The sequence below is a fragment of the Rhamphochromis sp. 'chilingali' genome (genome assembly GCF_963969265.1).
Source record: "Rhamphochromis sp. 'chilingali' genome assembly, chromosome: 12".
Taxonomy (NCBI): Eukaryota; Metazoa; Chordata; class Actinopteri; order Cichliformes; family Cichlidae; genus Rhamphochromis; species Rhamphochromis sp. 'chilingali'.
Window position 1 is genome coordinate 35,985,643 of NC_137939.1, and position 27,654 is coordinate 36,013,296.

Genomic DNA, 27,654 nt, shown 5'->3' on the forward strand with positions numbered 1-27,654 from the left:
AAGAATAAAAAGGTTGGAAAATTAAACAAAAAATGTGAGTGAATGGAAAAAAACCCATTAACATACAGAAATGAAAAGATGGAAACTGTTAAATGTGTGATCGTCTCTCAAACAGCATCTACAGATTATGCTGATCCAGACTTTAGGTCACAGATTAGTCCTCAGCAGAGAAGAGAAAACTCATGTTTAAACCTCTGACGTCCATCATCTGCCGCTCTTCACTGTTGAAGTATGCGGTGGTGCCGTCATGCTCTGATCTCAAGAGCAAACCAGCGTCATTGATACCTACGAGTGAAGAAGGGATATAAATGGCCTGCAATCTTCAGCAGTTAGTTTACTAGATTTGACCAGGATTTCATCATTAAGGGACGGGATGACATTTTATGGTTCTTTCCATCCCATGATCTTCACTTAACTCGTGTTCATGTTAACAATGAGAGAAAAAATGGTGAAAATATTCAGGACAGCAACAGTTTTGAGACACCTGTCCTTTGATAGATGTGTCAGTGTGTGTGCAGTGACACAGAAAGTGTTGTGTTCAGGTCCAGTCAGCCAGATGGTCTCACTGTGCGTCCGCAGACCACCGGGACATTTCCTGTTGGCACAGACTGTGTTACACACTACAGTCCACTGAGCAGCAACATAAAAATGGTATTTCCAGGATTTTATAGACGAGCTGGGACAGTAAGGATTGCATCATTAGTCTGATAAACAGGCCTGTAATCTCCACACAATTTCCAAAAAACCCAGGACAACAGCCTGTAAGACAGATCAGCTGATCAGAATATAAATGTAAAAACACAGTCCTGGTGGATAAAGCTGCTCAGAGGAACTAAGGTCTTTGATCCATTTGTTTCTGCATGGTGACCAATATTTGAGCTTAATCTCATTGTGCTGGACGATTTTCAGCTGCTGCTGAAATAATTTGGACTTTAATTTGGTTTCATTTCATCTGTTTTTACAACATGCACAAAAAGAAACCATTCTTTTGTTTTTTCAGTTTGAAACTAAATGCCAGGATTTTGTTTCTCTTCTTGCCAGAAAACCGAACATCCCATCTGGCTTCCTCACTGGTTAACTCTCCATTACTCCTACATTAATGAAGAAACTACCAACTCAAAGTTGGTAGAGAGATAAAATGTAATCCTGTGTTTTGTCTCAGACTGATTATTATTTCCTGTTCCAACAGGACTGTGCACAAAGCAAGGTCCACAAAGGCATGGATGAGTGAGTTTGGTGTGGAACTGCGCTTGTGGAAGAATGTTCAAAAACTCTAATAAACCTGCACAAAGCCTTCTTAGAAGAGTTGAAGCTGCTATAGCTGCAAAGGGTGGTCCGACATTATATTTGACCCTATGCATTAAAATTGGGATGTCACTCAAGTTCACATATATGTGAAGGCAGACAAGCGAATACTTTTGTTAATATAGTGTGGCATAAATATATCGTAATATAACATAAAGTCATTGCAGGTGTGTTATTAAGGTTTATTAAATATTTCATTCTTTTTTAACACATTTACAGTAAGAGGAAGAACAAACCAATGTCTCTACATACAGTCATGAAACAGAAAGTACACTCTTTGAGTAACAACATTTAATATATCAGGACATAATAAAAAGCATTGTGTCTATTTCAGGACTTGAAATGAGGTAAATCCAACCTTAAACGAACAACACGTGATATATTACACTGTGTCATTGTTTACTCCTCAAGAGGTGTGTACAAAATGTAGTAGTCCCTTACTGCTCCCATAAAAGTTAAGCAGGTCAGTTGGTTTGATTAACCGATTATCAGGATTTGGGAGCACCTCTGTGATAGAGAGGTGCTGTACAAGAGCATTCAGGTGTGTGAACACAGTGCCACAATCTTTAAAGTGGTCGATGTTCCAGCAAATTCCCCTCAAGGTCAGACTATACAATGCTCAGAGAAATGTAAAAGATCCCAGGCCGCATTTAAATGTTTAAGATCAGGACAGGACCATTGAAAGACTGAATGTTAAACAAGTACAGTTTATTGAGCAGATTTGCAGAAGAAAGTCTCGTCTCTCTAAAAAGAACATGGCAGCACAGCTTAGATTTACTGCATCTTAACAAACCACAAGACTTCTGGAACAATGTCCTTCAGACAGATGAGAGCTAAATGCAGATGTTTGCATATATAATGCACAGAACAACACTTGGAGTAAAGCAAACACATCAGTACAAACACCTCACACCAACTGTATGCACGGAGGCTGAGGGTTGGTCAGAACAACACTTGGAGTAAAGCAAACACATCAGTACAAACACCTCACACCAACTGTATGCACGGAGGCTGAGGGTTGGTGATTTGGGCACCTTGCAGTTATTGACCATGAACTGTTTTCTATACCAAAGTACTCTGGAGTCAAATGCGAGGCCACAGCTAAAGCTCAGATCAAATTAAATCATGCAACATGACTCAGTGTTGGGAAGGTTACTTTTAAAATGTATTCCACTACAGATTACAGACTACATGCCCCAAAATGTATTTTGTAACGTATTCCGTTACGTTACTAAACGAGAGTAACGTATTCTGAATACTTTGGATTACTTAATATATTACCATGCTTTTACAACTACATGAATGTACTATTGCCGTGTGATTTATTACTGTTACTGAAGGTCCGCGGCTCCGAACCGTAGTAAAGGGACCTCTGGCTAATTTGCTAATTTAATCAAATTAAAAACTACAAATAAAGTTTAGCAGTAAAAAAAAAAAAATAAATATATATATATATATATATATATATATATATATATATATATATATATATATAAAAAAACACCCAGCACGCCCCTGCGGGCGGTTTATCCTTCAAGCTCGGGTCCTCTACCAGAGGCCTGGGAGCTTGAGGGTCCTGCGCAGTATCTTAGCTGTTCCCAGGACTGCGCTCTTCTGGACAGAGATCTCCGATGTTGTTCCCGGGATCTGCTGGAGCCACTCGCCTAGCTTGGGAGTCACCGCACCTAGTGCTCCGATTACCACGGGGACCACCGTTACCTTCACCCTCCACATCCTCTCGAGCTCTTCTCTGAGCCCTTGGTATTTCTCCAGCTTCTCGTGTTCCTTCTTCCTGATATTGCTGTCATTGGGAACCGCTACATCGATCACTACGGCCGTCTTCTTCTGTTTGTCTACCACCACTATGTCCGGTTGGTTAGCCACCACCATTTTGTCCGTCTGTATCTGGAAGTCCCACAGGATCTTAGCTCGGTCATTCTCCACCACCCTTGGGGGCATCTCCCATTTTGACCTCGGGACTTCTAGGTTATACTCGGCACAGATGTTCCTGTACACTATGCCGGCCACTTGGTTATGGCGTTCCATGTATGCCTTGCCTGCTAGCATCTTGCACCCTGCTGTTATGTGCTGGATAGTCTCTGGGGCATCTTTACACAGCCTGCACCTGGGGTCTTGCCTGGTGTGATAGACCCCAGCCTCTATGGATCTTGTGCTCAGAGCTTGTTCTTGTGCTGCCATGATTAGTGCCTCTGTGCTGTCTTTCAGTCCAGCTTTGTCCAGCCACTGGTAGGATTTCTGGATATCAGCCACCTCCTCTATCTGCCGGTGGTACATACCGTGCAGGGGCCTGTCCTTCCATGATGGTTCCTCGTCTCCCTCCTCTTTCTTGGGTTTCTGCTGCCTGAGGTATTCACTGAGCACTCGGTCAGTTGGGGCCATCTTCCCAATGTATTCTTGGATGTTCGTTGTCTCATCCTGGACTGTGGTGCTGACACTCACCAGTCCCCGGCCCCCTTCCTTCCGCTTAGCGTACAGCCTCAGGGTGCTGGACTTGGGGTGAAACCCTCCATGCATGGTCAGGAGCTTTCTTGTCTTTATGTCAGTGGCTTCTATCTCCTCCTTTGGCCAGCTTATTACCCCAGCAGGGTACCTGATCACGGGCAGGGCGTATGTGTTGATGGCCCGGATCTTGTTCTTACCATTCAGCTGACTCCTCAGGACTTGCCTGACCCTCTGCAGGTACTTGGTGGTTGCAGCCTTTCTAGCGGCCTCTTCATGGTTCCCATTTGCCTGCGGGATCCCCAGGTACTTGTAACTGTCCTCTATGTCTGCAATGTTGCCTTCTGGTAGTTCAATCCCCTCAGTTCTGACTACCTTCCCTCTCTTTGTTACCATCCGACTACACTTCTCCAGTCCGAACGACATTCCAATGTCATTGCTGTATAGCCTGGTAGTGTGGATCAGTGAATCGATGTCTCGTTCACTCTTGGCATACAGCTTGATGTCATCCATGTACAGGAGGTGGCTGACAACTGCTCCGTTCCGTAGTCGGTATCCGTAGCCAGTCTTGTTAATGATCTCACTGAGGGGGTTCAGGCCTATGCAGAACAGCAGTGGGGACAGAGCATCTCCTTGGTAGATCCCGCACTTGATGGTGACTTGTGCTATGGGCTTGGAGTTGGCCTCTAGTGTTGTACGCCACATCCCCATTGAGTTCCTGATGAAGGCACTTAGGGTCCCATTGATCTTGTACAATTCTAGGCATTCCAGTATCCAGCTGTGGGGCATTGAGTCATAGGCCTTCTTGTAATCAATCCAGGCAGTGCACAGGTTGGTCAGTCTGGTCTTGCAGTCTCGGCTGATTGTTCTGTCTACCAGTAGCTGGTGTTTTACGCCTCTGGTATTCTTGCCAATTCCTTTCTGTGTCCCGCTCATGTATTGACCCATGTGCCTGTTCATCTTAGCCGATATGATGCCTGACAGGAGCTTCCATGTAGTACTGAGGCAGGTTATTGGTCGGTAGTTGGAGGGGACCGGTCCCTTCTTGGGGATCAGGACCGTCCGGCCTTCAGTTAGCCATTCCGGGTGTCTCTCGTTAACTAGCAGCTGGTTCATTTGTGCTGCCAGACGCTCGTGGAGTGCAGTCAGCTTCTTCAGCCAGTAGGCGTGAACCATGTCGGGCCCTGGTGCTGTCCAACTCTTCATACTGGAGACCCTTTCTTGGATATCTGCCACTGTGATGGTTACTGGACCCTGTTCAGGGAGGTCGCTGTGGTCAGCCCTCAGATCCTCTAGCCACTGAGCATTGCCGTTATGGGTTGCATCCTTCTCCCATATGCTCTTCCAGTATTGCTCCGTCTCCAGCCTTGGTGGTGCTGTTCTCTTATTGTTCCCTTGCCACTGAGAGTACACCTTTGCTGGTTCTGTGGAGAACAGCTGGTTTATTCTCCTGCCTTCTATCTCTCTGGTGTACCTCCTCAAGCGGCTGGCCAAGGCTGTGAGTCTTTGCTTGGCAGTTTCCAAGGCCTCAGGTATGGACAGCTTGCTGTATTTCTTAGGCACCTTATTTGTCGCACCTTTCTGCAACTCCGTTAGTTGGCTAACCTCCCTCCGTGCTACTTTGATCTTGCCCTCTAGCCTCCTTCTCCATGGAGGGTACTGCCCCTTGTCGCTGTTCAACTTGTAGCCAAGCATCTCACTGATGCCGTATTGTAGATCAGCTTGTTAGTGTCGGTAATAGTGGTTGTAGGTATTGTCCGTAGTGCTGCATTAACATCATCTAGCAGACCTTCTGAGGGAACTTCACGTAATCTTGGTAACCGGCTACGCGGGATCCAGGTTTCAAGCTTGGCCATGATCCTATTTTTCAGGTCAGTTCCTCTCGCACTCAACGATCCTTCTCCTATCGCACTTGGGGCTATGTACCCAATCTCGGGTGGGGGTGATGATATCTCCCCCCTGACCTGGCGTCCTGACTCCTCCTTGCCGTAGCATTTGTGTTGTACCTCGTCAATCTCTAGCTGTGAGAGCAGTCCCTTCTTTCGAATGTTGGAACACTGAGCTACTAGTTGTTTCGCCGTCATTGTGGATGTTGGGTATCGAAGAATCCATAGGTCCCTCATCCTATTCATGTAGCCCCTTCCGCCGGGGTTACTTGCATAGTAGCATTCCAACAACGCCCTGTTTTCGTCTCTTGCCCACCGATGCCTTCTTGTTCCAGTAGCCCACTTTTCGTCAGGGTGCCCTGGTTCCTCAACACCTGACGCGGACCTTGTTGATCCGGGCGACGTCCGAGCCGGCATGCCTTCATATTTATCTGTCTCGCTCATGTCTGCGGTAGGCTTGCTTAGCATAGGGGGTCTAGCCTTAGGACCCTTACTGGATACAGACGCCCCAGGCAGGAATCGAACTTGCGATCCTCTGTTCCAAAGGCGTGTAGTCTAACCACTACGCTATCCAGCTGCTATACGCTATATATATATATATATATATATATATATATATATATATATATATATATATATATATATATATATATATATATATATATATATATATATATATATATATATATATATATATATATATATATATATATATATATATATATATATATATATATATATATATATATATATATCAGAAACAAAGCTTCTGGTGCTCGTGGAAAATTTTGACACCTGTTGAGAATATGGCGGCTGATCTCGTGACCTGTTGTTTACGCTGACGTAGCTCCGCCCCGGACTGTCCGCGTGCTGCTGGTTGCGAGCTCAGTCAGTGAGAGAGGATCCTCGCGACCACGTCGATCTTAACGGCTGTCTTTGACGTTGAAACGGTCACAGGCTGCTGGATTAAACCGGTAACCTGAGCAGATTCCGGCGTTAACAATACACGGTGAGTAGCGTCTGGTCCGACTCGGCTCGGCACGAACTAATGACTGCTCTTCAGGATAATTAACCAGTTAACGGGTAAATGAGCGGGTTAGTTTCAGTGTTAACTCTTACTAGTTAGTGGTGGAGGTTATTAGCTCGGAGAACTAGCTTACATGGCGGCGGTGTGTTTGGTAACAGGTGTGTGTCGGTAACGTAGCAACGGTCGGTCTGCGGCTTAGCATCCGCGCTCATTAACGTTAAACGTTAAAGATCCTCCACAGTATAACTCCTGCCACTGTGTGTGTGGGCGTGTGGGCGGACAGCCTCGGTACATCCCGTTCAGCCCAGCCTCGCATCTATTGTTGTTACACGTTAATTAGTCGGATGGATGTCGGCAGGTGCGTAGCTGTTTGAGGCGTTTACAAGAACGTCGTGATGAGGCTTGTTTATAGAGCTGGGATTAAATAAATCCGCTCATGATGTCAGTCTCCTCACTTTTGCTAGTGCCGCACGTCCTGATCATTTACCTTTGATTTTATCAGCTCGTTTTCAGCCCCTTCTGATATAAAGCTGCAGTTCATTCCATTTGTTTATAGTCTGGGCATAATCAATCAATTTTATTGATTTCTTTATTGAGGTTCCTGGCTTAAATGGGGCTGTTCTATATACAGTTAAGGCAGAGGGTCTGTGTTATCTGACATAACAAATGTCTGTGCGGGTTCCTGAGATTTATGGCCATTAAATGTGTTTCAACAGCATTTTCATAAACCCTGCAAGAATCACCGATAAATATTAATGTGTAGGACAGGGGTGTCAAACTCAAATACACAGTGGGCCAAAATTCAAAACTGGAACAAGGTCGCGGGCTAACATTAATATTTATGGAGGAAAAAAATCTTCCTCCAGATTTAAGAATAAATCTTTTCTTTTGGACTCAAACAAGTTTTGCTGAAAAACTGATTATGGAACAAGCAAAGCTTAATACTAAACGATATATATATTAGCTGTATAATACCAGCAGGCCAGCTCTAATAATAATTTGGTATGGCTTCGCGGGCCAAATGTAATTAGGCTGCGGGCCAAATCTGGCCCGTGGGCCAGAGTTTGACACCTATGGTGTAGGATGAGACCATGTATGAATCTGTAGATGAAGAGCTACAGAAACGCACACAAAGGCACTAAAAGAGCAAATATATGATGACTTTAAGGACTCCTGTGTTAGGCTCACAGCACAGCTTTCTTATCAGTTTCACAGTCTAATAATAGTAATAATATAATAATAAGATCACCATATATCTCTTGGGTCATCGGGAATTTTGAATTGGTCTTTTAGAACCTATTTCGTTGGTCAGTCCTTAAAAAGCAGGTGGACAAGCAGAAGCCCACAGACTGGGAGGCAGGGATGAATCTCCAGAAGCTGATATAAGCCTCTACAGTCACTATATCACAGAAACATGTAAAAAATAATAATAAGAGAAATAAAAACTGAAGCTGCGAATAAATGAAACACAAATTTTTACTGTACTGCTGGTACCTTGAGCTTTAATGTAGGAGCGGCAATGCTCAGCCTCGCTCTCATGCTGCAGGCATCGCTGCTAGAAACTGAGAGGATAGCAAAGTTTAGCATAAACTTATTTAACCTGTTCTTTGTTTCTGTGTTAAACAAACCTGTGGTAGACAGGAGCGGCTCGAAAAGTCACTTCTTCATATTTCAGTTGATCACACGGTTTATTAAAGGACTCTTAATGGCTTTTCCCCCACTGAGCTTTTAATCACAGTGACGAGTGGTGCTGCTGTTGCTTTGAGTCCTTTTCTTTCACTCCACCTGGGCTCGCCGCCTCCGTCGTGGCTCCGCCTCGTTGCCACTTGCTGTGAGAGAAGAGGCATCAGCTCACCATAAACTACCACAGCACCATCTGTGCTGCTGTTTTAGTCACAGGTGTGCTGCGAAACACATTTTAAAGTCTGCACTCCATTTTTAGACACATGAATGAAACCGTCACCACAGACACCTTCACTTGTGTTTACCACACCACTAATAACAGCCTCTGTGTTTCAGTTGCCTCACACGCTGCCTTAATACAACACTGAGATACCATCAGGAAAGAAAAACTGTTGTTTAGTCAGGGTTGTACCAGTCTGTTTGCTGATTGGAAACAGCATCAGTGGCAGGAACAGACCAATGGCTGGCCAGTCAGCTTTATTGGGCCTGGACAATCAGGTCATCGGTTTTGTTGCAGACTGTGGATGCAGCAAAGAGCCTGGGGTGGACACAAACCCAGATTCTCACTCCCAGCTCATCACATAGTGGCTTTTATATGCTAGGCCCATCATTCTCAGCCAGATGAGCTCTAAAAGCGTGCTGTGATGAGCCACATTTGAAATAAATCATGTTGAAATCAGATGGATTTTTACACTAATTTTGAATTTTAATTTTGCACTGAATTCAAGCTCTTGTTGGACTTTGATATAACTTTGATATAATAGGTAATGTCTATATTTTTCCTCAGAATGGTAGTTAAAATAAAAACTGCAGCATGTCTAAGTTGAGGTGTAGTTTTTGGATTCGCCGCGTGTCTCATATCAGGTTGCTGCAAATGTTCAAAAGGAGCCTCAACTACTGCATAGAAACAGTCATCCTCCCTGGTCTCTGATCCCCGGTCCTGAGAAGACATTTTCTTTTAGAAGACGCATAAATCTGTTTCACCTCAGTGCCGCATAATAAGAGTAAAATCTAATTGTAAAAAAGATCAGTTTAATTTCTGTACCGTTCATGTTTGGGTTTGGGATTGAGCTCGTTTTGTTTTCAGTTTGAGCTCCATCTGACTCGCACGCCGATTGTGTGTTTGGGTTGGAGCCAAAGTGCCCACAGGAAGCTCAACATCCATCCAAACCACTCTGCTGAAACACTGTTACCCAAGCTGTCTGCCCACACACACACACACACACACACACACACACACACACACACACACACACACACACACACACACACACACACACACACACACACACACACACACAGGAGGATGGCTTACTTCCAGCCAGAGATCACTGTTTCCATTAGAGTCACACAGTTGGATTACACAGGGTGAATTGTCCCACAGGTAGACTGTGACAGAGGCACAGAGACTAGGTTCATCCATCCACGGATGGATGGAAGGATAGAATGTCGGTCCAATGGAAATCAAATTAATTCACACCATGACATTTTCTGGTATTAGTGAAAGTCGATTCCATTCATCTGGATGTGTGATTTTGGGTGGGAGGGGTGTTTCGTCGCTTGTCCGGGTGACCTCTGCACTCTGAGCCGACTGCAGGTTTCCCCAACAAACGGTGCAGTTGTGTGGTTACTGGAACTAGCATTATTTACTAGCAATGTAGGATTGTTAATATGCAATCCTACATTGCTAAGATGGTGAAAGATGTACTCTAAGACCTCCTCCTCATTTCAGAGATGTTTCTTTTTCCTTTTCACGTAAGCGTCATCCTTGATTCTCTGTTTAAACCAACGTTCCTCTGTGTTGGTTTAACACCTGCACACTGGCTTGCAGGTGTTAAATTGACTGACGAGTCCCAGCCTGATGATTTCTGTGTTCTGCTCTCCTCTAAATTGGTTGTTTGGTTTACCCAATATGTGATTTACGGTAGAGCAGGGCGATATGGCCAAAAATATTTATCACGATATATATTTGAAACGATATAACTGACGATATAATTTATGCGAGACAAGATACAAGTCCACGACTTTACTAGCGCAAAAAACCCCATCCATTTATTTTCATTTAAACAAGCAGCTGTTTTTTATGTGCATTAAAGCTATATAAAAATGTAACAGTGCAAATGCAAATTCCTTGCTGAAAAGCAAGGCATTTCCAGTAGAAATGGGCTGGCATATCCTGAGTTCACCATGTATAGTATCCACTAAAGTTAAAAAGAGGTGCTTTGCTACATTAAGTGCAGTGTGCCAAATAAAAAAGTCAAATATGTATTTTTCGGACTATAAGGTGCTCGGGATTATAAGACACATTAAGCAAAACAAAGCAGTCAGATAAATCAAACTTTACTCAACTCATTCTTCTTGCTTCCTCCACTTCTGTACCATTGATTCATTAATGCTGTATTCTATCACAGCTGCTCTATTCCCATGTTGTTGCAGTATATTAATGACTAACCTTGTATTGTGGATGGATTATCTCAGTTGTTCTCCTGACTGAAGTTTGGTCCATTTACAGCACATTATATACCAGCTAGTCCAACTTCAGTAACCCTACAAACGTCACTGCTGTTTAGTTTTCTGTCTTCATTTATGTTGGAAGTCAGAGAGAGGAGCAGAGCTGTACGTTTGAATTTTTTCAGAAATCTCTCAGTCAGAACATGCTATATCATGCTTAGGTAAATAGCGAAACTAGCGAGCTAACTTCCGCTAGTTTCCTGCTAACTTCTAACTCCGTTAAATGTAATAAATTTTGTTTTGATGGATGCCTGGATGCTAAACTTCATAGTTACACCTGGCTGGCAAAGCAGCAATGCTGATCCTTTTATTAAAGATGAAAGAATTTAGACAGTTTTTAACGCTCAGTGATGCTGCAGTGATCATTTGACTTTGGGACCTGAAGTGGACGGCGTTTTGGACCCAGATTACTCCCAGATTTACGAGCGCCTTAGTCCGACAAATACGGCAATAACGACGGCCGCTTGCATGTTCTACAAAAAAAAGTGCTTTCTTGTGTATCTGACGGACAAACACCAAACCAGTTCCACATCACTGAAGTTGCAGCATTTTTACAAACAATTCTGGTTCATCGGTTTCACTCAACGATCCGCTGTCCCTCATTCTCCGTCGCCGCCATGCTTTTCGGCCACGTGCGTATGAAGACAAAGGCACTGCACATGCAAGTTTTACCCATATTCTATCGCGATATTTTATTTTCTTATCGTTGCCTAACATTGTACCGGTATTACCGTGAACGGTATAATATGGCCCAGCCCTAATTTGCAGTGTTGATTTTGGTACATAACCGTGTACGCTATATTAGTTTGTATGAGCTCACGGCCCATTGTTGGTTAGTGGACAACTGTACTGCTGTTGGCTGGGACTGAGGAGCTCACTTAGATGGGTGAGGAAGTGTTTCTTCCACTGATAGAGCTCCACCTCCACTCTCATGCATCATGGTATTAGGTATTTCATTTATAATATTGTTTTTAAAATAGTCATGAAAATGTTATTTTTAATTCCATTGAAATTAACCAAGTTAATTTGAAAATAAATTAGATAATTGTGTCATGAATAAGACATCAAAAAAGAAGAAAACAATGTTCTCACAACTGTTTTATTACATGATGAAACATATCTGTTCCACACTCACACACGTCATGGAAACACATTCACAAAAATGAAATTGTCTGTATTAAAGGAAACCTTCAGGAAGAAAACTGTCATCGTTAAATACTTGTGACAGTCACACCTGTGAGATCTTCACAGCTGCTGGATCATAAACTTTAATGCCAGCACTCATTTATAAAATCCATTGAATTAAAACTTTGAAACTCTTTAAATTCTTTGTGAGTCTGTTCTAACATTTTATGTGCTCATTTAGCTCACATGTACCAACTGAAACCAAATTCAGCTCTTAGCAAATCTTTATCTTAAAAACATGCGTGTCCGAAGTTTCTTAGTGGAGTTGTAGCTGTAGTGCTGCAGTCCACGCAGGGCAAACTAAAGAGACGGGCGCAGCCAACAGAAAGTGCAGCAAAAATGAAAGTTGATGCTGAAGAGAATTTCCAAGCTAGTTGAGAAACTGGGTACGTCTCCAGTCAGTGTAAAGAGAAGCTGCCGACAAAGAACAAAGGGGTCAAGGCTTTGGCACAGCGGGCTGTTTCTTTGAGTCTACTTTCAAAGCTGGATATGAAAGTTTCACGTTTTTGTGCTGGTAAAGTTGGCCTGAAGGGTTACAGGTAAACTACAGAGCTGCCATGTTCAGGCCTGAGGGGCTTTAAGACACATGCATGGATAAAATTGGATTAAACATTAGCATCTTGATGTGCCACATACGCCCAGCAGCTTCAGGTCTGAGGCTGTGTGGTTTCCTTCCTGCAGCACAGGAATCAGAAGGCTTAGTTTTGGTGAACTCGTTGTTTTAAAGGCTAATAAACTGTAGTAAAATGAGTCAAGTTTTACTTCCTACACAGTTTGTTCTTAATGTTTGTTTGTTTAAAAGTTAAATTGTTGTGGATGTGAAACAGTGTCAGCTGTTTTTTATTTACTTACTTTTGCTTCCTCTTATGCTTCTGACCCCCCCCCCCAAAAACAAACAGGAACGTTGTTTTTATTTATATATGTATTTATTAGAAGTCTCGACAACTGCAAGTAAAACAAACTGTTCCTCTTCCTGTTTGTGTGCTTTAACAGGTGGATTGTCCTATGATGGAGGAGCTACATGATGTCCAGCTCACTGAGATCAAACCACTGCTGACAGGACAGGTGAGGGGGCGGGGCTTACAGGGTGCCCTCAGACCTGGAGTCCAGGAGTTGGATGAAGTAAACTGTAAACTTTTATTAAGCTACTTCTGAGGAAAATGATTTTCTGTCAAATGAATTATAAAATACAGAGGTACAGTCGTCTTTGTGTTCAGTTCCTGGAAACTGCGATTGACATAAAAAGTGACAATTTTGTCTCTGTCTCTTCAGAATGGGAGGAATCTCCAGGATTTCGATTGTCAGGTGAGTCATCAGCAGAAATTCTGTTCATATTGTATTCATGGACAACATTTAACTGTTTCTGAGATATAACACGGCCACCAACCGTGAGAGTTCTTAGTAATGACCCCAGCAGGGTCTTCTTTAAAATTCTTAGAGTGAACAGTACAAGTTTATTTGATAACCTGTAGCTGAGAATGAAAGTGACTCTGTGTGAGAGAAGTGGATAAAACCTCAGAGATACTTCATCCTTGTGTAATTACAGGCTGTGTGTTGTTGAGCAGAATCGATTTAGGAGGAAACAAGTCCACACTGATCAGTCACGTTCAATATTAGCTATTATTAGAAGCAGTGCTGATGGAGGCACATGTTTTATTGAACTGTTGTTCACCTTTACATGCGTGGAAGCAGAGGGGGTGGAAGCATTTACAGAGCAGCCTGTTTTTGTATCAGCACCCAGCTGTGGTATGTGTTTGGGCTATTTCAGCACTCTAACTGTCCAGAACTGGAGGTTTTCTTCATTTTGGAGTGTTTATTTCCCCCTCACTTTGATCTAGTTCTTGTGTTTTAATCTGAAGGTTTGACTGTGAAAGGGGCTGTTCAGTTTTTGGACTCTCTCAGCTGATTTAGCTGTGGCCCTCTGGTCCAACCTCAGTGTGAGTTTAGGGTCTTCTAAACCTGCTTGGACCGATCCTGAGATGACATGCATGATGTCAGCTGATGTGATAATACACTATGCATTCTTCCTGCCTTGTAATAAAAACAAAGGCTGGTCCAAAAAAAGACAAACAAGCAGAGTTTAACTGTATGGATGGAAAGTGTCCCAGTCTGTCATATTTGAGGAGAACTGTGAGGCTGAAGTCAGCAGGACTGCACATGGATCGATCCTCTGGACCTGTCATATTAACGTCACAGCAGGTCAGTCTGCATCAGCGACGGGGTAAATGTAGAGCAGTGAGCTGCTGCTCGGACTGTTTGTTCCCCAGCTGTGTTCGTGTCAGGGAAATCGACATTTTCCTCACAATTTAAAACAAAAATAAAAACGCCAATAATACAGTAGATGACATTCAGTGTATTTCATATCACCCACTGGTTACAGACTGGGTATTTTTGCTGTAGATCAGAATTAGTCAAGTGGGCACAGTGCTAAGTTATTAGCTAATTCTAGCTAGCTCGGATATCAGCCTGCACCCATAAACTGGACAGCTGCATCACACAGATACCTGCTAGATAGCGCTCCACAACATCTGGAGAAAAAAATCCTAGAACTTCCCAAATCAGCACAACAGCACGGTCCACAGGTCCAGGCTCAGGTGTCTGTGTGTTCTGTTAGAGGACTGAAGATTAATCAGGACAGTAAATTCTCAGCAGACTTTTAAATTAGTCAGTTTCAAGAGCAGGAGATGAAGTTTAATTAAAAAGTTCCACAAACGTCTCAGGTGGTTCACTCAGAGTGTGCAGCTGTGAGTCTGCTTCTTTTCTAGTGATCTGAGCTTTTCTTAAAAACAGCCAGGTGGATAAATCCACTGATTTCTGGGTAATGGTGTTAAATCCACCTGTTGAGCTGGCAGCTGCACCTGCAGTATGCCTGTGTCGTCTGTGTGGTTTGTATGAGTGGAGGGAGCTCTCATCAAACCTCCTGCAGGTAGAAATAAAGTACCTGAAGCTGAAGGGGACTGCAGATAGAGAGAGGGCAGGTTCGACTGTTTAGACTTTAAGACCTTCCACTTCTCGGCCAATGACCACATGGATTATGTCTCTTGATCCAATCATACCACCCCCGCTTCCCGTCTCTGTGTTCACTCAGCAGAAGGCTGAAGGACGTCAGCACGGCTGACCTCCATCTTTCTGAAACCTTTTCTCTTCCTCCTGTCCTCTGTCAGGATGTCTGACTCTCTGGATCTGCACCAGATCTTCTGTTCTTTAGAAGTTGGGGTGGTGAGTCAGCTGCTCATTAGCTCCTCTGGAGTCATGCTTCACCAGCTGATACCTTACAGCTGCTGAGCCAGTTTGCTTCGTAGCTTGCTCTCTGCTTTTAGTTGCCTCGAGTTAGCTGGAGAGGAGTTGGCTGCTTTTCCATGCTGTGATATTAATCCGTTAAAATGTTACTTACAACACGTCCGTCTATGTACAGCGCTATCGTGTCTGAGGACTGTTCTTCATGACTGTGGCTGCGTGTTTGGGCTCACTGTCACTGCTCTGATGGTACTGCATGAGTAACAGCATTGAGACCACTAATTCTGATTGCAGGGAATTCACTTCCTGCCTCAGACGGTTCAGAGGTCGCCGAAGTGGACCTCAGAACCGTGTGAGGTCCACTTGAATAAAGCGTGCTGTCAAAGCAGAGACTCAGCCGTTGCATTGGAAAACTGTGAAAACTAATTTTTGAGTTCAGTTCAGTATAGAGGCTTCATAATGTGTTTTCTTATTCTTTTAAGATACACTGTTTCCCCAAAGTCAGGAACAGCTGTAACACTGTGCCGCAGATCCAAACATGTAAAACTGTGTGTGCATGTGAGTAAGTATGAACTTGAGATCCATTAATGGGATCTGTCAGGTGGTTCCATGAGTCAGTAATGAGATTACAGCACCCATGAATCCATTCACAGGTCTGTGCGCCTGCCTGTGTTTCCATCTGTTACCAGATGAATGTGGATGATTTCCTACACAGCCTGTGACAGGCTGAGAGTCGCCACGCGTTCGTGTGGCGTGGTTCCTGATCACATGAACATGAATGATCTGTTCAGAGCTGCTGACACTTGTTTACTGTTTTAAAATGACTCCAGATATTAGAGCCCCCCCCCCCCCCCCTTCCGTGCTGCAGTGCATGTTTGTTGTCGGTGCTGACAGGGCGGGGTTTGTGTGTTGTTCGCGATGCTGCTCAGGAGCACGATGTGGAGACGGCCCACGGCGTGCTGCACGTCACCATGAGGGGGGCCGCTAAAGGCAACCGGCCCACGATCCTCACCTACCACGACATCGGACTCAACCGTGAGTAAAACACGGACACGGTTAATGAAGCAACGAATTATGTGACAACAAAAACACAACACATTGTTTTCTTTGTGTGTGTGTGTGTGTGTGTGTGTGTGTGTGTGTGTGTGTGTGTGTGTGTGTGTGTGTGTGTGTGTGTGTGTGTGTGTAGATAAGTCATGTTTCAACAGCCTCTTTAACTTTGAAGACATGCAGGAAGTGACGCAGCACTTCTCAGTTTTGCATGTTGATGCTCCGGGACAGCAGGAGAACGCTCCTATATTCCCTACAGGGTAAAACACACACACACACACACACACACACACACACACACACACACACACACACACACACACACACACACACACACACACACACACACACACACACACTCAGCATGCTCTGTTGGGTATTAACACACACACACAGGTGCCGTTTTCCATGGTGTAACACTCACCAGTGTTTTCTTGTGGCTGATCTGCTGTTAACACAAAACTGTCCCCATTGAACAGCTGCTGTGTTTCTGTGAGGCTGTGTTTTTAAATCAAGAAAACTACCTCGGAGGATTGTGAGGACTCTGTTTAGTGTCAGAGCTGACGTTAGTCATTGACTTGATTTTTATTTTGAAATCAGAAAATGCATCAGATTTGTTTGAATCCAGAATATCAGAGATATTAAGTTAAGTTGAAGTTTTATGTCGTTACTGTGCAATAAAACCTTCTGGAGTTCAAATCTTAGTCTAAACCTCAAAGACTTTATGCAAAAATAGATTCTGCAAAGAATAGAAAAAGACTATATTTAATAAAAACAGTTATAATGTTGCAACAACATACTTCAGGAATGCTTGCTGCTTTTTTTAAAAACCCGTATTTAACCTGAAGTGTCCTGATATTTGCAGCATTTTGACTTGTTAGCAGAAACAGGAGCTGTCAGAGAAACCTGCACCAGCTTAGGAAGAACACTCTTCCTTTACACACAGTTACAGTGGTCGGTTACATTAGTAAGTGTCACGTTAACACTGGACCCTAAATCTATGCAGAGCTATTGTGTAGATTATGCTTCTTCACAATCTTCTAATTTTCCACTCAGATTTGTAAATAATAAAGCAGAGAGACAGACGGTGTCAGACGGTGATTGTTCCCACCTTCAGCTGTGCAGTAGCAGCTTCTGCTGGTGTGTGGAAACACAGCTCGGACAATCCACCCACAGCGGCTGTACACTGTGACAGCAGAAGCAGTTTGTTGTTATGAATACGATTACATCTGATAAGAATGATTTTCACAGCACTGGATATTATGATCGCTGCACTGCTTTAACTGTCCACTGGTTGCAGTTAAAGCAGGTTTGGATGGGGCAGGATGCTGAGCCACGTTCCTGATGCATCCATCAGTGTGTGCATGATGGGGAAAAGCTGTAGAACAAAGTGCTGCAGGACTGACTGTGTGGAAGGGTTAATGTGGCCTGTGATGAATGCCAGTTCTTTATTTCAGCAAGAACTTTGTTTTCTCTTGTTTTCAGGCAATAAAAATGACTTTATATTATGTAGTGGGTTTACATTACACAAAGAAAATGTTGAAAATAATTTATAATAATTCATCCAAACTGGTATAGTAGTAGTGACAACAAATAATGACCTACAAAGTAAACAGCAGCAGACTAAATCTAACAAAGAAAGATGATTTTCTAACAGCGCTTAAAATGTTGGTTAGTGATGTGTCGGTCGCGAACGACACTGCTCTTGGAGCCAGATCTTCAAAGTGAACGACGCAAGCCGGCTCCTTATTGGGAGCCGTGGTTTGTTTTTTTCCTCTCTCTCTCTCTCACTTTTTTCCGCTTCACTCAGCACGTGAGCCTTGTGCTTTGCGCTGGGCAGAGGGGGGAGGGGCGGTAGTTACACTCAGTAGCACAGGAACAGAGCGGGAGGGAGAGAGAGAGAGCCAGGGACAACAACGTCACATTAGAAAGGTATAGTAATCATCCACAACTATTTACAGCTGTGGATGATAAAGGATTCAGAAAGTTTATTCATGCAGGTCCATATGACAGAGAATGTGCATCTTCTTTTTGTTTTCATATTTTAATTTATATTTAATTGTGTTGTGTTTGCAGTGTTTTGTGTTGTTTCACTTTAAATTTGTTTAAAAGGAAAAAGCTGAAAATTTAAATAGTTAAAAGTTAAAATGTAAATAGTTGGTTTTTGTATTATATGATTTATTCGAATAAATAAAAGTATATTTACGGTGGCCCCTACATACAAAACACGTACAAAACACAACAGAAGTGCTCCAGGATGCTAGGGGGCAGTGTTGAGCTTTTGTTACCTGGTGGCTACACAAGCCAAGAAGTACCAACGACCAGATTTGTTGTGTGGTAGTAACAGGTAAATGAACTTTTTTAAAATTATTTGAATAAATATGAGTGCTTGTGTATAAATACACAAACAATACACACATGCTTTCAGTTGTGTAATTTAAGTGATCTAGTAGCTCTGTTTTGAAGTTCAGTTAAAGCTAGAAATGTGTTTTGGAGTTTTGTTTATATATAAACATATATAAACAAAACCAAGTTGTTTTTTTTACATTAGTAATTCCTTTTGTGCATAATTTTATATTGTTGCTGATAATAAATTAATTAAAGCAACAAAACAACCTGAAGACAACCTTCCATCTTTTGGAAGTAAAATGACACACAGACCGCCTACGATGGTCTCTGTCTTGACAAAATAATAACCCACTCAACTATTCTCCAGGCGTCAGTTATTTATAGAAGTCAGTGGCAGTGCTGTCTTCTTTACAAGCTTCTCCCCGAGGTTCCCCGTCTCTCAAAAGTTCTGTTCTACACAAACGAAGACTATCTGACACTGACACACTATCTGACACACATCTGTGTGTCAGATGTGAGTTACTCCGTCCCCAAGTGGGTGTGATGTCCTCTGAAGTGATGTAAACATGACTGTGTGTGTAGGTACCAGTATCCCAGCATGGATGAGCTGGCTGAGATGCTGCCATCTGTCATGACCCAGCTTCAGTAAGTCTGCCGTCTTCTGTTCAGTCAAGTGCATGATGGGTAATTTTCAGACAGACAGCATACCCTAATGTGTATCTGTGTGACATCATCAGCATAAAGAGCGTGATTGGTATCGGCGTTGGAGCCGGAGCATACGTCCTCACCAAACTGGCAGTAAGTAGCAAAGAGGACGGGACAGGAGGGACAGGAGGGTCGCTGGTTTTCAGTCTTGATGATGATGATGATGAAGATGATGTAACTGATGACGGTTGTTGTCGTGTTTCAGCTGAATGAGCCCAGTTTGGTGGAGGGTTTAGTTCTGATTAACGTTGACCCGTGTGCCAAGGGTTGGATCGACTGGGCTGCCTCCAAGGTAACACACGCACGCACACACACACAAACTCTGGATACCGACTCCAGCTGTCCTTAAACATCTGCAGATGGAGAAATGTGGAGCCAGGATAAAATGAATACGTATGATTTGTTTTTTTTAAGTTTGCATCTTTTGAAAAAGAAGAAAGTAAACAAAGAGGAAGTTTGTTAATTGTATTGAACTAAAAGTCAACTTCAGATACTTTCTTATCGGTAATGGTTTGAAAGAAATGTTCTCACCACCACTTTTCCATGTGCATGCATGTAAAGCCAAAAGGAAGAGAGTGCAGTACTAAGACCCACACAGAAAAAAGTGAGAGGATGCAAAGCATGAAATTGAGAAGCTGCAGTGGAAGTGGCTTGCAGAGTGGCTTGCAGAGCCAGCAGCAACTGAAAGCAGGCTGAAGCAGCTAAAGTGGCACGTGCCATATAATATTTACCAAGAGGATGCACAGAAAACTGTCACCATGCTCAGTTTTGAGAAAATTATTATTAAGGTGTTTTTGGGTTTTTTTGCCACAAAAAGTCTGTGTGATGTCCGAGCGGTAATTATTCGATGGATGCACAGTGAGAGGTTCAGCTGTGCTCAGGCAGCATCCTCGTCTAAACCGCAGAGAGCGGGTCGAGTGAGTGAGAATACGGAGCAGAAAGACACATCTGCAGGCGAGCTCTGAACGAGCTCAGGTCTGTCTGCAAGCTCCAGAGTTCAACTGTCCTTACAGTTAGTCACTGCGTGTGAACAGAGACAGCATCATTTAAACTGTCAGCCGAACACCAAGAATCAGTTTGTCTGTTCGTCTTTTGTCTCCTGCAGCTGAGCGGCTGGACAAGCAACCTGGTGGACATCATCATGGGGCATCACTTCAGCACTGTGAGGACAGCAGGCACTGCAGGCTCGTTCTGTATGACTCTAAGCTGTGGTTAACCACCACTGAAACCTGTGTGTGTGTGTTTAGGACGAGTTAACAGAGAACAAGGAAATAATCCAGACGTATCGACTCCACATCTCTCAGGATATACCACAGGACAACCTGGCCATGTTCTACAACAGCTACAGCAGGTAGGACACTGAACACTGTGGATGTGATGAATAAATGCAATTTATAAATGCGATTAATCCTCGCCTCAAATCGTCCTCCACAGCTGTCGGTTTATGTGGTGGAAACCTGGATGTTTCCTGCTTCAGAGCTCGATCTGAAGCTAAAGTGATGCTTCATTTTTCAGAAGCACCCTGACCCAAACACTGAGGTTGTTTGGACTAATTTCATCTTTCAGGGCAACAAAATGCTCCGTAATTATCTGAGAAACAGTGTTTAACAGAGAGCAGGCTGCAGAGCGCACACTGACAGCTTTGCTTTCAAGCCCCTGTAATCATCATCAGTGACAGCGGACGGGAGCTGGAAATAAGAGCTGTGCTGATCTTTAGGAAGAAGACACATGTGTTTTGACAGCTCAGGTGGCAGAACAGACATCCTCACATCACAGGTGTGAGCAAATCATTATTCACATCAAGTTTCAGTGCAGAGTGCTAACAGGCTGAAGGACCCTTCAGAAAGCTTCAGATTTTCATTGGTTTTATCGTTGCTTCGATCTGATCCGAGCTCCTTACAAAGAAAGAAAATCCCAGACTCACTGATGCTGCAGCTCACTGTGTCCACTTCACTGCCTTACTGTGTGTGTGTGTGTGTGTGTGTGTGTGTGTGTGTGTGTGTGTGTGTGTGTGTGTGTGTGTGTGTGTGTGTGTGTGTGTGTGTGTGTGTTAGTCGCGCCGAGCTGCAGATGGAGCGTCCTGTCTCTGGTCTGAATGAGAACACAGCCACCACCGTCAGGTATGTCTTCGTCTTCTTTCACCTCGTTCAACATGTCTGACGGTCATGTGACTCGTTCCGTTATTCGGCGTGCTCGTTTCTCAGGTGTCCCACTCTGCTGGTCGTCGGGGACTCGTCGCCTGCCGTTGATGTCGTGGTGAGTGGCTGCCCTGTTTCCATGACAACAGCCAGTAAATGATGTCACATTCTAGTGAACACTGTCTGTGCGCTCTGCAGGTGGAGTGTAACTCCAGAATGAATCCCACCAAGACCACATTGCTCAAGGTACCGTCTCTACTCATCATTTTATTTATGAAACCTGATGTCACCTGGGGTGGGGGGGCTAGTTAGTTGGATTAGCTGCAGTCGTAAACTATGTGGATGCAACACATGTATCAGCGTACACATACCAAGTAAGGGACCCATAAAAACACCCGAATTTCACTCACTGCAGCTGAAACACAAACATCTTGGATGGTCTGAACTGCACAGCTAACCATATCAGTACTGTTATGTTAGGCTGCACAGTATTTATGTTTCTAATAGAGTCTCATATATCATAATAAATACCCTGCACCCTTTAAAACTCCCACCCTCCACAGATCTGGATTTTTAATTTTTGTCCTTCAGCTGTAAAAGGCTAAAAGGTCATCCGCTCACCCCGCTGGGTGGGCGGATGACACGGTTTGACTTTCTGAGTTTAGAATTTAACTTTTAATTGTTTGTCTTTGTTTCTATGAATTTATCGTGAAAGTGGGATTTTCATGGGGGTTAATTTAATCTTTCTTCCCATCATACTCTACCACCACTGATGAGGGATTATTGAAATGTGATCTGAATATCCAAAAATTAATCTGCTTAATAAATATTTCTCAGACTTGTTCAGACTGTTTAAAAGAGTCTCTGTATGTCTAAGGCTGCGTTCACACTGCAGGCGAAAGCGCATCAAATCCGATTTTTTTGACCCTATGCGACCCATATCCGATCATACTATGACAGTGTGAACGGCACAAATCCGATATTTTCAAATCCGATCTGGGTCACTTTCGTATGTGGTCCTGAATCCGATACATATCCGATGTTTTAGAAAGCGACTGCTGTGTGAACGGTCAAGTCGCATTAAATCCGTCTTTTACGTCACTGACACAAGACAGATGCTAATTATCAGCGCCAGAGAAGCGCCCGAGAAGACATCGTGAACGCTTCCTGGCCATCTGGTGAAAGTGCTGGGAAGACAACGTTGGAGAAACGTGAACATTTTATTTGTACTGCATAACCTGCAGATTCTGACAGAAATCTGCAGCTATCCTTTGAAGCACCGCTCCTCTAAAACAGCAATAAGGATCATTATTAGGTTATTTACATTATTATGTAAATAACAAAATAACTTAAAGCAAAAATTGGGAAACATGAAGTCCAAAGTCTTTATATTAAGGGCCATCAGTCAAACATACTGTTTGCTCTGGGTCTAAACAGAGCGCGTTGTGTGTGACGTCTTCTTTTGCGCATGCGGCCGCTTTGAGAGTTCACACTAGAGCGCGTTTGCTGTCGCATTTTATTTGTAGTGTGAACGAGCAGACAAAAAAATCGGATTTGATCAAAAAATCGGAATTGAGCATTAAGACCTGCAGTGTGAACGTAGCCTTACAAACCTAGACTTTAATGCGCTTGTTAGTTTTGGTCATCGTAGCGTTTAAAGCAGGGGTCTCAAACTCCAGTCCTCGAGGGCCGCTGTCCTGAAACCTTTCCATGTGTCCCTGTTGCAACACACCTGACTACAATTAGTATGTCATTAGCAAGAGTATAGAACTTGACTGCATGCTGAGGAGGCAATTCAGTCATTTGATTCATGTTACAGCAGCTCATGAGTGAATGAATGTTAGGGGTTGCCACCTCAGCATGCAGTCAAGTTCTATACTCTTGCTAATGAGCTACTAATTGTATTCAGGTGTGTTGCAACAGGGACACATGGAAAGGTTTCAGGACAGCGGCCCTCGAGGACTGGAGTTTGAGACCCCTGGTTTAAAGGGTCGCTGTTTTATCCCCATGATGTTTTTTTGTGTCTCCACTAGATGGCAGACTGTGGAGGACTTCCTCAGGTGGTTCAGGTGAGCCTCAGCAACTCCCTGCTTGTTCCTTCTCCTCCACCATGTTGTAATAATAAGAAAATAATCCTGTTGTAATAAAGATTAGGACCAGGATTTGTCCTTCATATTTGAAGTTTTGAAACTTAATACAACTTTAATGTTTGTAGTTGTTAGTAATTGTGTCAAATTGAGGAAATTTGTGTTTTGTTTTTCACCAGCCTGGAAAACTAGCCGAGGCCTTCAAGTACTTTGTGCAGGGGATGGGTTACAGTGAGTACCATTTCATGACTCCCCTTAATACTGAATGAAAAGCATCTAACAGTTTGTTAAGTATGATCTCAGCTTTGGTTTATGGTTTGCACATTACCCGAGAGTTGTGCACTGTATTCAGTGTAAAAACATATGAATTCTACGAGCAGCTGGCCAGTGGTTCCTGCAGTTGCTGGCTGTCGCCGGGTGAAACTGGTCACAACGACGGTGCTGTACCAAAAATCTCTTTGTGATCACTTTGGTCACATGGCCACAGTCGCCTGTAGTTTATATGGAAGACGCCGACGCGTCTGTAAAGCAGTTCAGACACGCAGTTCAGGAAAAAGTGACATCACCAGTAATGCAGAATGCTTGCTTTTAAAGTAAAGGTACACATTGAAACATATTAGCTGTTTTGCTGGAGCACAACTTTTACTTTGAAAGTGAGCCGTTTCCAGTTTGTGTTTTTCACTTTCATTACTACTTAGAGAGCAGTGAGCGAGTGTTTGCAGACAAACTACGGGCGACCTCAGCAGTCTGCTGGCAGCCGTAGCAGCACCACATTCCTCTTCACCATCAATTTGATGGCAGCACGTTTACAGGTCTTGGCTAGCTGCACACGCCCACAGTGGTTGTGCGTTACGTTTGTAGACATTTCCTCCTGCAGGACTAACGCAGCGTGTGGTGCCCTCACACTCGTGTCTTTGTCTGTTTGTCCGTCTGTAGCTCAGCTTCACTAGATTTTCTGTGTAAGTAACAGTTTGCACAGCATGACCTGCCTTAGGATTTGTTGTAAACACACACACCTGATACGTGTGTGTGTGTGTGTGTGTGTGTGTGTGTGTGTGTGTGTGTGTGTGTGTGTGTGTGTGTGATATTAAACTACAGCATGTTGGTTTCTCACCCTGCCCTCCTTCCTCTCTGTTCCTGTTTCTCTCTGTTGTTCTTTTCCTCCAGTCCCTCATGTTGCTTTACACCACATCAGCAGCCAATCAGGTATCAGGATTCCAACCAGAATCTGAACCCCTCTCGTCCTCTCCATCGTCCTCCCCCTCATATGTGTGTGCATGCTGTCGATCAGCTGATCACGCTGACGTTTTTCTTTCTTTGCAGTGAGCGACCAGCAGGCTGCGCTGCATGCCAGCACATCTCTCTGTTCACACTGTCGGCTCTCGGGCTCGACTCTGAGCTGCTGCTCGTGTCTGAAAGGCTGAAAACACTGTGACATGAGAAAGCTATGAGGCCGAGAACACACCTGTCCCACCGCAGGAATCCAACAATTCCTGTGAACTCTTCTGCTTTGTTTCCACTGCTGTACAAACCTCAGCACTTCAGAAACATGCTGCACAAAACGAAGTACCTCTGAAAGTGTCACTTTTAACACAGTTTAATCATAACACCGGGACACTCAGAGAAGAGACAGAGCAGGACAATCATGACTCAGTCAGATGGATCTGTGTTCGCTTAAGTCGAAGTGAGTTTTCTCACATGAACAGAGGGCTGGAGAGTTGGTCAGGATGTGTTGCAGGTGATAGTCTGCACCTGAACCATTCGCGGGGCTTGTGTTTAGATGAGGGAGCGTGCAGAGGGAGCCCACACACTGGACCATTAGCTTCGAGTCGTGTCCTCCTGAAAAGTAGTCATCCGTCCGGACAATGAGAGCAGTGGGGTGAAAGCAGAACACGTGGACTTCCTGTTGTGCAGAAGGCCTGAGTGTTACAGCGGCTTCTCTTCGTCTGTGTGTAAAGTGAGCGTCACGCATGACAGGACAAAGCTTCAGTGTGAACAGACTGTCATCAGATTTGAATCCAGCGGCTCGGCTCACCGCGGACGATTCAAATCAGCCTCCGCTCATACATTCGCTGGCTCCGCCCTCTGTTACTCTGTCACTAACGCGTTTTCATCTGTGTCGCCCCCTCAGTGCCCACGGCGGGGATGACCCGGCTGGTTCGCTCCAGGACTCACTCGGCCTCCAGCGTGGGCTCCACAGACGGCGTCCGGAGCCGCAGCACCACCAACGAGGGCGCCAACTGCGCCGAGCCTGACAACACTGCAGTACACACCGTTGAAATGACTGCATAGGACTGTTCCCGTTTCCTCTGTGTACCTGCAGTTCTCTCGTCCAATCAGATCCTTCCTTTCTTTTAGTTGTAAATGTTTTTCCTGAAAATAGAAAGCCCTCAAAAGCTTCACTTCCAGCTGCCTGTTCTCTAAATTTGTTCCCTGTGAGTTTAGGGTTCGTTGAATGATGTCATAAACATTTCGGTGTTAGCTGCCGCCATGTTGGCTCCTTTTTCCTGCGCTCTGTAGGCGTTACTGCACACAGGTCAGTCGGTTTGTATGTATACACAGCTGTTGTGTTCCTTCACTGCTCCTTTCTCACTCCTGATTTCTTCTTTTAGTCATTACTCTTATATAATCAATATTTTGTTTATCTTTGCTGGTGGTGTTGGTTGATATGAAGCTCGTTTCTTAAATGAACCCTTCTTTGGTGCCCATTACAAAGTGGATGTGCTTCCGACCCAGATGTATTTTTGTAATCGCACTGACAGAAGATCTGTGACGCGAGTTTGACCTGGTTTAACGACAAAAAACGGCATCGCGAGCTGCGGTTCCCTAAATGGTTCCCTCGGTGTTTGTGAGCGTGCACCATGAAGCCGGGTCCTCGTACAGCTCAGTAAACACATTAAAACATGAAGGTCAGTGGGACTGAACTTTGAGCTGGTTTCGTCCGATGCTGTTTTGCTGATGTTTAAACGGGATTTTCTGTGGCCGTACAATTTGTTTTGCCTGAGCTTCAAGTGTAAAAACAACTTAGAGATTTTTTTCCAGATAATTTAGCGAAACATCCTGAAGTCTGCCTGTTACCTCCACAGTCTCCTCTCTTTCCCGTCTCTGAAGCTCGGTTCATTCGGCCCGTCCACAGCATGCTCCTTGTAGAGTGTTGGCATGCAAACTGTGCCGTGGTGTCAGTGTAGTGAGTAATGAGATGTTGTTCAGCTGTAAACCTGCTGCTCTCCATCTGAAACAAACCAAACCTCAGATGAGGATTCTCTAGGCTGAAGCTGGCAGCAGGGGGCGCTGGAGGTGGTCGTAGTTGCTGCAGAAATCTTGGAGCATTTCTTGGATTCTGGTTATTTGTAGGAATTGTTTTTTGGGAAAAAATGTTAATGAAAACTTTCACCACAAGGTGGCGATGTTTTACCAGAAAGCTGTGATGACTGTGAAAGAAACACTACTGTACAGATGTTAACGCTGATTCACGGCTGTGGATCAAAGTGGTATTACGTGATAGTACAGCTCAGCCTTGTTTCAGCATTGGCTGAGATCTCTGCAGTACGTAGATGTTGTAGACATGAGATGGGAGCTGCTGTCAGTTTTCTCACTGCATAATAAAAGTGTCACACTTGGCAGAAGGCGTTTCTACTGGAAACAAACAGCTGATGTGTAAAAGAAACAGAATGAACCAGGGTTTTTTCACCCACTGAGAAGCTGCTTTTCTCCTACAGTTGACAGCAGGCTGTTTGGCTTTCTTGGAAATGTCCTGCAGCTTTCAAGGAACATTTTCTTGGAACGTGATGGAAAATACAGCCGAGGCCAAAGGGTGACCTTGGTCATGGTGTTGCTGCCCCCTGCTGGACGATTCAGCAGGAAACGAACGCCAGTGTTTGTCAGCAGCTTTTCATGTCGACTCTTATGAAACATTCAGGTTTGGCGGGGACAGCAGGGTCGACCCATAAACTGTTCACTTCCTTTCTTCTCTATATTCTGACTGTGGTTCTGTCCTTGTTGTATTTATTACACTCATTTGTGTATTATTA

General features: G+C 44.0%; 1 protein-coding gene across 1 annotated transcript; it reads left to right on the forward strand.

Annotated features, from left to right (window-relative positions):
• The first annotated feature begins 6,513 nt into the window (after nucleotides 1-6,513).
• On the forward strand, nucleotides 6,514-27,057 carry LOC308407219 (protein NDRG3-like). The gene is made up of 16 exons (XM_080898754.1): nucleotides 6,514-6,660; nucleotides 13,051-13,122; nucleotides 13,330-13,362; nucleotides 16,224-16,329; nucleotides 16,484-16,604; nucleotides 19,276-19,338; nucleotides 19,431-19,491; nucleotides 19,604-19,690; nucleotides 20,504-20,560; nucleotides 20,646-20,749; nucleotides 21,453-21,518; nucleotides 21,603-21,654; nucleotides 21,735-21,782; nucleotides 23,570-23,605; nucleotides 23,803-23,854; nucleotides 25,755-27,057. Exons 2-16 carry the CDS (start codon nucleotides 13,063-13,065, stop codon nucleotides 25,913-25,915), a joined length of 1,107 nt encoding a protein of 368 aa, XP_080754880.1. The 5' UTR covers nucleotides 6,514-6,660; nucleotides 13,051-13,062; the 3' UTR covers nucleotides 25,916-27,057.
• The last annotated feature ends 597 nt before the right edge of the window (nucleotides 27,058-27,654 follow it).

Bases quoted from the DNA above. Each gene is read 5' to 3' on its own strand.
- LOC308407219 (XM_080898754.1), top strand. From the start codon at position 13,063: ATGATGGAGGAGCTACATGATGTCCAGCTCACTGAGATCAAACCACTG. The intron at 16,330-16,483 runs GTGAGTAAAACA...GTGTGTGTGTAG, and splicing joins CCACGACATCGGACTCAACC to ATAAGTCATGTTTCAACAGC. The intron at 19,492-19,603 runs GTAAGTAGCAAA...GTCGTGTTTCAG, and splicing joins ACGTCCTCACCAAACTGGCA to CTGAATGAGCCCAGTTTGGT.